Source organism: Nematolebias whitei, chromosome 3 (assembly GCF_014905685.2).
Source record: "Nematolebias whitei isolate Nwh7 chromosome 3, NemWhi1, whole genome shotgun sequence".
Lineage (NCBI taxonomy): Eukaryota > Metazoa > Chordata > Actinopteri > Cyprinodontiformes > Rivulidae > Nematolebias > Nematolebias whitei.
Genome location: NC_056500.1, coordinates 31,253,831 through 31,263,926, shown reverse-complemented (window position 1 = coordinate 31,263,926; position 10,096 = coordinate 31,253,831). Strand labels below are relative to the sequence as shown.

Here is a 10,096-nt window from a genome sequence, read left to right as displayed (position 1 = left end):
TGTTGCTCCACTAAAAATGTCTAATTGTTATTTCCCCTCAGAACATAGAAAAAGATAGTGAGGGTTATTTGGTTAGATATTTGTCCTGATCAAGACACTCACCTCCTCGCACTCAGCTCCTTGGAAGTAAACATAGCTGTCACATTCACGGCATTTGGCGGGAGTTCGTAGTTTCCTCAGCCGGTGTGTCTGAGCCGCTTTGGACAAGCCAATGTTTCGGAATGGTCTGGCAGAAACAACCACGTCTGGATCCATGCCGTTAATATCTGCACAGAACGGCCTCTTGTCATACATGATCCAGGAGAACACAAAGTGGCTACACAAACAGGAAAATCACTGAAATTTACTTGGAGTTTCAAACGAAGCCACGTTTCCATCTTTCTCATCGGCTTCCTCGTCAGACGACATTGTTCCAGTTGATGACGTTCGAGCAATTTTAGGGATGTCACCTACAACAGAACATTACATGCATATTAACAAGGGCTTCTCACACTTTGGTTTGGAAAAGCAGATGAAATTTTATGTTAGTAACTGTATTGTCCACGACTCACCTGTGCTGGTGGAGGGAAAATCCAGGCCTCCCTCTCCTCCAACACTGTCGTTACTCACCGTTGAACCCCATGACTTGTGCCCTTGTCCTGGATAAACAACAAAGAATGAGAGCAACCACAAAAAAATACAATTTATGCTTAAAAGCTCTAAGTAAAAACAACACGAATCAACTATTTTCTTTGCAAAAGCACAGCTCTGTCAGGCCACGCGAGGCGCCACTTACGTTTGCGGTGAGCCTCTGAATCTGCAGCCGATGAATCCGTACTGATGGCAGGACAGTCCGTTTGACTTGTGTCGGTATTGAAGCTATCATTTCTGGGTCTGTAGCCGTGTCTGCACACAGAACAGTTAATGTATTCAGAGCTGTAAGCTCAGTTTAGGATTGTTGCACAAATACCGTAATTTTCGGACTATAAGCCGCTACATTTTTCACATGGTTTGAACCCCGCGGCTTATACAATGCTGCGGCTATTTTATTTTATTTTATTTTTTGATGGGCTAACGAGCTTCATGCCGCCAAAACATTTAGCTTCGTCAAACACCTGGATGCTCACATAGCTGCCCAATTCACTTCTCTCTTGCGGGGTGGGTCCTTGTGATTCGACCTGTATAAATAAAGTAAAAAAAAAGCTGACCAATGGAATTACTGACCACAGCGATAAAATGAAATGAAACTTGGTTTCACTGGTCCACTCTGGAGGGTAGGAAACTTTTCCTCCTCGTTCTCTCCTCCCCTCCCTGTGGGAGTTTCCCCCCTCGTTGTACACAACGAAATATTACAACCACTCAGAATAAGTGAATCGTAAATCAAATCGCAAATTTGCCTCAAGACGAAAATGACGTTGAAAGCGGCAACGAAAGAGACTGAAGACGTGTGTGACGAAGTCATTCTGAGGCTGTTCAATTCTGACACTGAAGACGACTTCAGTGGTTTTGGTGCACAGGAGGAAGACGAACATTGTGATCCGTGACCGTAGGCTTCTGTATGTTTTTATTTTTAACCACCTGTGTTACAGGCACTGTTAAAAAAAAACACATTTACTGTATGTATATTTGTGTACATTACTGGTATGTATTTAAGTAAAAGTTTTAAAAATCTTTGTGTAAATATCTCATGTTACAATGTGGACACACACATGGCTTATACACAAGCGCAGCTTATATTCAAGTGCGCTATATAGTCTGGAAATGACGGTATGTTACAACTCTGGACATTTACTTTAGTGCTACTGTGCTGACATTTGAGTTCAGCACCAACATGTTCTTATCTTGGCTTAACACTTGGTACTAATGTCAGCTAAAATATGAAGCTTTACTGTGACTGACGGAGTTTCTTACTGTGATGAGCTGGAGGGGGAGTATGCCTCAAACATGTAGTGGATGCCAGGCTGCTCGGGGAGCTGAAGGTCTCGTACGTGGGCAGCATACTGATGGCCGGGGTCGTACAGTTTGCTGCTCTCACACAGAGTCTGGTAGTGGACCGGCAAGGCGACCGTCTGCATGTGCATGAGCTGATAGTAGGAGATGGTCGCCTAGAGGAGAAAGGTTGACAAATACATGTAATTGTAGCACAAAGAATTGAAAACAGGAAAAACATTTTTTCCACAACTGTACTAAGCGTTTGAATGGTATCAGAACATAAAATCTCTAATTAGTCAGTTCAAACTTCTACAAAAGCCAATTTCACCATGTCAATTTTATGTGTACAGCACTTTGTTGCAGCTGTGGTTGTTTTAAAGGGCTTTATAAACAAAGTATTATTATTATTATTTATTAAATAAAATAAAAACAAAGCCAAAATGGAAATGCTATGTAAAAAAACACTAAGTCTACCCCATGATCTTGTAGAACCAACTCCAGCAGCAGTAACTTAAAAGTATTTATTTTCTGTGTGACCGTCAGTCTCTGATGGTTGTGGATTAATTGCAGCTCTCCTTTCTTTACATTGTTGCTTCAGCTCAGAGGTTGGTGAGGTTTGGGGTTGACAGTTGGCAGGATGTTTGTGCCGAGTCATGCTGCCATTATCTTTTATTTGTTGACAGGTTTTTTCCTTGCAACCGTTCCACACAAGGCAAACTTGAGTCTTTGTTTACCCTGTCGTGAACTTTATCCTGCTAACTGAGGCCGGTATAGTCTGAAGCAGCGCTCTTCCGTTTACTAGCATTTCTCCAAGCACTGCACGGTCTGACCTTGGGGTGAATTAGCTGCAACCTCCACTCATGGGAGGATTGGCAGCTGTTTGAAATGTTTTCTACTTCGGAATAATCTTTTCCGCTGCCGATTGATGGACTCCAAATTGTTTGGAAATAAACTTTAACCCCTCTAAGATTGTTTTTCTAAGGTCATTTACTGCTCAGTGTTGTTACACACACCTGTAGGTTTCAGAGCAGCAAACGGACAAAACCTCTGTTTGTAGAGAAGGTGATCAGACTGATGACAATCAGTCAATTCATTTCAGTTTAGTTCATTTCTATAGTGGCCAAGTTACAACAGAATCATCTCAGGGCACTGAACAGAAACATTCATATATATATATATATATAAAAAGTAAGTTAACACCATTAATCTGAGGAGCAGACTGCTTTGAGTTTAACTCATCACAGAACTCTCATCTTGAGCAAGCGCAGAGGCAACAGTGGAAAGGAAAAACTCCCTCATGAGAAAGAAACCTTTAGCAGAGCCAGGCTCAGGACAAGCGGCCATCTGCTTCGACCAGCTGGGTTTGAGAGGAACAGATACACAATGGCAGGTGAAGAATCACATGTTAAGATAGAAATATCAAACGCAAACTATTCAATTTTTACAATTCATTTTAAGAAATGAGGTCAATTTGTCCTCCAGTAGTCTAAGCCTATGGTAGCATACGCCAACCTTAACTATAGGATTTATCAAAAAGGAAAGTCTTAAAACTGGACAATGTGTCAGCTTTAGGTCCACAAGAGAGGAGCCTGAAAACTGGAAGATCTTCCTCCCATTCTATTTTTGGAAACTCTAGGAACCATGAATAAGACTGCAGTATGAGAGCGAAGTGCTCCGTTAGGAAAATATGAAACAATAAGACCTGTAATATAAGATGGAGCTAGGTTGTTGAGAGCTTTGTAGGTTAGAAGTAAGAGTTTGAATTAAATTCTGAATTTGACAGGGAGCCAGTGGAGAGAAGCTAAAACTGGAGAGATATGATCTCTCCTACCAACCCCAGTTAAGACTCTGGCAGCAGCATTTTGGATCAATTATATTAACAGTCAATAAATATGTTTGATCAGCAGCACCTGGATGCTACTTTCTCCTCAGAAATCTTATAGAAGCAGAGAAAAGGTTTTCCACACCCACATTTTCCCTTTGGGCTATTTTTCTTAATAATGACATCGTGGAATCTGGTGTGTGTGTGTGTGTTTACATTGAACATTAGATTTCAATAGGTAGTACTTAGTAAAGATCAGATTAGTTTTATTCTGTTCTGATATGTAAAACTCTAAAATTCAAAGTAGGAGGATGCTCTTTTTCACTTAGACGATCATAATCCATCTACGAGACGGGGTTTGTTGCGTTTGTTCTGACCGAGCGGAGCGTCTGATCGCTCTGTTTGATGACATCCTGCAGCTGCCTCAGCACTGTGACCTTCGTGTGCTCCAGCTCCAGCTGCTGAGTGGTGGCATCTGCTATACAGGTACGGTAGGTGGCCTCCGCCTCGTCTGCCTGTGAGCACACACGTTGACGTTCAGTTCTTTTCAGTGCACATCTCATATTAGGTAGCCCACAGTATAACTTTTTACTGGTGCAAACGTAAGACCATCAAACAGTCCAGTGAAATAAACTTATTGAAACCTTGTTGTGAGCTTCTTCTTCCACTCGTTTTTTCTTCTCCAGAGACTTTGCTGTTGAGCCACCTCCCTCCTCTTCGGCTCGGCAGGCTGCCGTTTTAGCCTTCTCGTACTCCTCGCAGCGGGCCATGTAAATTTGCTTGGCTTTTCGCAGGTTCGTCTCACACTCCATCTGAAGCGCCAGAACAAACGCACATTTTCACACCTTACTGTTGGAAGAAAACTAACTCCAATATGGAAATGATCAGAGGTCACACCAGTTTTCTCTTGGCTCGAATCCACAGCTCCTTGATCTCCTTCCGCCTCTTCTCATGCTCCTGCTTGCGCTGCATCAGAGGCTGTGCAAGCACGGTCACGTGTAAGGTTAAAAATCAAAGCTGCGGCGCTGAAAGAGGCCAAGTTTGTGCTGGTGGTACCTGGATGAAGGTCTGGGTGTGCAGGGTGGTGCTCGCCTGCTGCAGACCCACACTCTGCTCCTGATCCTGCTCCAGAGCCAGGGAGTAGATGGAGAACAGGGGCATATGGGGCTGAACAGAACAAGCAGTAAGGTTTTTATTTAATTTCAGAAGAATGTATGGCAGAGATTGAATTATTTGTTTTAGGATGATTGATATTTACATGTGTTATGCTATGTTTGCTGGACTGATACAGTTTCTGAAGTCCTTTGGAAAACTCGGTCTCTGTCAAACAAAGTTTTTAGCATCAATGCATACAAAAAAAAAAAAAGAACTGAAATTCATTTTTAGATTTTCTATTTGACACATTTACCCACTAATAACCTAAACCTTTGGCACTTCCACTCACCCAGTGAAGTTCTCTTTTCCACGTAACCCATCAGGTCCTTCATGTATTTGGAAATGGTCTTGGCATAGAGCAGAGCCGAGTCCACCCCACCCTCGCTGCGCTGCAGGATCACATCCACTTCCTCAACTCTGCCTACGCATCGACACATCAACGCTCATCACAATACAGGAACAAACTTCTCTGTGGTAACAAACTGCTGTTGTCGACCGACTTGTCAAGTGGGTAAAGGGCACAACAAAACTATTTGAATTTTGGGAACACGCACCTTTATTTGTACGTTTAAGCACTATTCAGCACTAATGTGTGTAAAGTTCATTACCTAACAAAGCTAAGTCGGGGCTTCTGGATGGATTAAAAAATAAAAATATAAAACAAACTTGTTTAAACGTTTCATGTTTTATCCAAAAGACTTCTTCAGTCAGAGGAGCTGCATTAAACCCAGTCTTATAAATGGCACCTTCTCATAGTGGATCAACCAGTTTGATGCTGACAGCCAAAACTAGCTGGTCACATGATAAAAGACCATCAGCTTAATGACTGACCGTTAGTGCCCCGATGGCTGCTTGCTGTTCTCAGAGGGTGGATGGAGTTGATCTTCTGTGCTGGGCCATCCTTTGGGCCAGTGGCTGTTTAGTTTCCCCGATGTATGACTGATCAGACATCTATGATCATCATATCATCCTATTTTTTTAATCCATCCAGAGGACCTGACTTAACTGCTAGACTTTCCATTCTTCCTTCCTCTCTGTGGCCATCAAACTTTTCAACACCTACCCCTGTCTACACATAGAACAATAAAATTAATCCTGCACCACATTAAACACTTTAATGTTTCCATCTGCACCTGACCTGTTTTAGAACTTAATTGCTGGTATTTTTATATTCTCTGTTATTTTTTATATTGTTATTTTTATTTTTTATTTTTTTTTATATTTTGTGTGATTCCTTGGTCCTTTTTAGTGAAACTCTGGCACCACAATTTCCTGCAGGATCGAAAAAGTTCTAATTGCATTTTTCTATCTGGATTATTGAGCATGCATCAGGATAAAGCTAATTACCAATTATTTTTTAAATTATTCGTTTTCAATGTGACTGACCATTATAGGTAATTAACGTAGAAAAGTATCAGTGAACTTTGTTATGTCAGCAGAGGGAGATATCCATTCATTCATTCAACCTTTATTTATACAGGTTAATCCCATTGAGCCTCGGGTACTCACAAGAGAGACCTGCAGTCCACTGTTTGCTGTAAACTGTAAAATCTATAAATTTCTGCAATTTATTTACTAGTTGTTTCAACTCTTTACTGAAGAAAAGGTCATGGACCAAAAATGCAGCTGTGTCAAATGAACACTTCTGAAACGCAGAGGCAACAACTTGAAAAGAGACATCATTGTTGTTGCATACCCACGTCCTGCAGGTCGCTCCGGAAGTGTCCTCCTTCTGCTCCCTGACCCGTCGCAGCGTAGAGGTTCTCCATTGACTGAAGTGCAGAAATGATTCATTACACACATTTAGGAGTGAAGATCCCTTTATGCATGGGAAGACTTTTAAACATGTTGACACTTTTTTAAAATGATGTCTGCTGGGTTTTTAACTCACTCTGCTCTTCTCCGTGGGCAGCAGAGAGAGCAGGGTGCTGCTGTCCACTTCTCCCATCAACAGTTCAGACACACTGAGGGGAAACAGCACAGACATCATTTAGCAGCTGCACGGTTTGTGAAAAAGAAGCACGTTTTAACATTTTTTTTATTTTAAAAGAGGAAGAGGTTTGAGCCTCGTGTGAAACCTACACAGGTACACAGGATACAGGAAGTGATCAAGAACATTTTGAAACTATGTGACTTTTTTAAGTTCAATCAGTTTTCTTATTAAATTTGGTAATTTCATTAAAAAGCTAAACAATGAAGGTGGGTTCTTCTTGGTGTTCCCTTGATGACAGAAACATGAGTTAGAGGAAGAGTGGGAGGGGAATAAGGAAACAGACTCGTCAGGCAGATTCAACTGTCTGTCAGCTCACTTCCTCCTAAAACTGACAGTTTTAACACAAACATGGCAGAAAGTGTTGCTGCAATTAAAATTAAAATAAAAAAAACATTAAATTCAATAACAGACTGTCCTTACAGATTTATCATAAGAGGTTCAAGTGATTAAGAAAAAAAAGCTTAAAGTTTATGAACTGAGAATTTGCAAAAATTTATTTTTATTGTCCTCCATCATTTTTCTCTTTCTCTCTCTCCACATCTCAGATCCAGTGTTCTTACAGTATTCAGTAGAAACTGTTTATTTAATTCATGGCAGGTACTCAACTGAATTTTCAAGTTTTGGTTTAGCGATTGTAGATGAAAAACCACTTCCTGTTTTCAGCTTTGTCACATGCAAATGTGCGTCTCTCAGCAACAGGAACACCATCTGACTGGATGTGACGAGCTGCATGTCACCCGTTTGAACGCCGCGGCTCAGTAACTACATGAGCTCAGACAGCCTGTAAATAAAACTACGGGATGTGAGGGTGGCTCAGATACTTACTTGCTACTAAAAGCAACAGCGATGGTTTCGATGGCCTTCTCGAAGTCCTTCTTGTCCGTCTCATTGCACGCCTCGTAGTGGAAACCTGAACAGAGGACACGCCGGAGCCTCAAAATCTCCTGTGTTTTTTGTTTACTGTAACTTTTAAAGGCTAAAAAGCTCCTTTCCAGAAATGACCGACCTTTGACCTTAGATATGAGTTTTCCAGCAGCCGTGAGGATCTCCACAGTGTTGAGCAGAGGGTAGGTGTTGATGACCTGACGCAGAACCCGCAGCACCTCTCCCAAACATTCATGTGCTATGGGTCGCTGGCTCTCCTTCCCTGTGGGACACGAAAACATGGACGATAAGATGACCCACAAAGGACACCAAAACAACACACCTTTGGCTTGTTCTGCTGTTGGAAAATTCACTAGTTTATATAACTTTTATTTAAAATGTCTATAAAGATCGAGTTAATAATCATGAATCGTGCATAAAACGGTAAAAGAACATGCCTAATAATAATAATTTGCAAAATAAAACAAGACTGTTGAACAAGTTATCAGATCTAACAATTGGATCTTTTGAAGTAGCAAATGGATAAACTAGTTCATATTTCATCATTAACTTATGTGAAACATGAACAAAGTTTCTCATTTGTATCATTTAAATGTAAAATTAGGCGTTTGTCATCTTAGCACTTCATCATTCAGGTCTGTAGGGATGCACAATATAAGGAAAAACTTGTGATGCGAGTTAGTTTTTAATATTTCAATGACAATATTAATGGCAATAAACCCACATTTTCCTCACTTCTCATTTTCTCTGTTGTCATTCCTTACATCTAAACCAGGCGTGGGCCAGTGAGGTTGATGTTGCGCTCACTGATAAGACAAGGATACATTTTGATTTATCATTCAGTCCTAAATTTAACAGACATAAATCACACACAAACAAAATTACAAAATTATTTTCTAATATCCTCTTATAGCATTTGTAGCAAGAAAGACAACGTACAGCCTTCTTTCTGAAAGCAAAGTCGCACCAGTCTTATCAAGCATGCGAGTAGTAGACAATCCTTTTATTCCATTTTCTGCTACAAAGAACAAAAGTTCGTCCCGTTCAAAAATATTCTTTAAACTACAAGTCTGAGGGTTTTCTTTGTGGTTGGTGTTACTAAACAGACACTGTGGTCATCAATATCTGACCAAGGAGGCTGGTCATGCAGTGACACATCTGCAGCATGATTCAGTGTTTTCTCTTTGACACATACAATTTGTCCTGCGTTTTATTTTTAGTTTTCTTTTTTGCCGTTTGCTGTTGATGGAGGTTGGCGGACAGCTGGGCCTTCGTCCTCACACACTCATGCTGAAAGGACCGTGTTGGAGCTGCAGCAGCACAAAACCAGAACAAGACTTGAGTAAATGACAGAGGATGTGGCCTTTCTGACAGTTTTGCAAGATGAGTAACCAGATGTGGCGATGATCTGCTTTCTGTGACGCACGGAAACAAGTCCCCTTGTTGTTAAAGGAATTCATATTGCCTGCTCCCTTTCATGACAGATTTGACACCAAATTGATTTATGCTATGTTTTATGTTATGAATGTGGTTTTGGTGGCACATTCAAGTACCACACAACCCCTATTTCAACTCAATATCTGTAAAATTGACTGAATTATGGAATTTGAGTTGACTAATGTTTATCGGTTGTGACAATTCTGGAATCAGGTCCACTACAAAAAAAAAGTAATTATCTTTAAGAATCTTTCAATGATTACTTTCTATGAGTTTCATTAAAATCCACCCAGGCGTTCATGAGATAATTTGCCAGTCAGACAAAGCTGACCTCAACAATTAATGCCAAAGTTTTAAATAAAAGAGCTTGTTCGATGTGTAGCACTCAAAAGTATTTATTGGGATGACTCTTAGCTAGCAACATCTGGCCACAAACTCTGGGTAGTGACTGAAAGAATGAGATCATGGATACAGACAGTTGAAATGAGTTTCCTCCGCAGGGTAGCTGGACTCCCCCTTAGAGATATAGTGAGAAGTTCGGTTATCAGAAGAGACTCAGTAGAACTGCTGCTCCTCCACATCGAGAGGAGCCAGTTGAGGTGATCTGGGCATCTGGTAAGGATGCTCCCTGGGTGCCTCCCTAGGGAGGTGCTTTGGGCATGTCCAACTGGGAGGAGACCCCTGAGAAGACCCAGGACATGCTGGAGAGACTGTGTCTCTCGGTTGGCCTGGGAACCCCTTGGAATCCTTCCAGAAGAGCTGGAAGAGGTGGCTGTGGAAAGAGCTGTCTGGACCTCCCTGCTCAAGCTGCTGCCCCCATGACTTGACTTGGAACAAGTGGAAGATTGAGTATGTGAGTGAGTGAATATGTGAGTGAGTGAGGATGCTAGTGA

The 10,096-nt window shown here is 41.3% G+C and overlaps 1 protein-coding gene across 1 annotated transcript in view; it reads right to left on the bottom strand.

Annotated features, from left to right (window-relative positions):
• Window positions 1-10,096, bottom strand: part of arhgap45b (Rho GTPase activating protein 45b) — a 20,102-nt gene that overhangs the window by 5,665 nt on the left and 4,341 nt on the right. The window contains exons 4-18 of the mRNA XM_037674814.1: window positions 7,888-8,028; window positions 7,707-7,791; window positions 6,780-6,852; window positions 6,585-6,660; window positions 5,178-5,309; window positions 4,992-5,053; window positions 4,790-4,900; window positions 4,631-4,711; window positions 4,378-4,545; window positions 4,111-4,248; window positions 1,891-2,084; window positions 776-885; window positions 552-638; window positions 348-449; window positions 103-266 (exon numbers count right to left, since the gene is read on the bottom strand). Of these exons, the coding sequence (XP_037530742.1) occupies window positions 103-266; window positions 348-449; window positions 552-638; window positions 776-885; window positions 1,891-2,084; window positions 4,111-4,248; window positions 4,378-4,545; window positions 4,631-4,711; window positions 4,790-4,900; window positions 4,992-5,053; window positions 5,178-5,309; window positions 6,585-6,660; window positions 6,780-6,852; window positions 7,707-7,791; window positions 7,888-8,028 (1,724 nt within the window). The remainder of the gene's footprint in view (window positions 1-102; window positions 267-347; window positions 450-551; window positions 639-775; window positions 886-1,890; window positions 2,085-4,110; window positions 4,249-4,377; window positions 4,546-4,630; window positions 4,712-4,789; window positions 4,901-4,991; window positions 5,054-5,177; window positions 5,310-6,584; window positions 6,661-6,779; window positions 6,853-7,706; window positions 7,792-7,887; window positions 8,029-10,096) is intronic.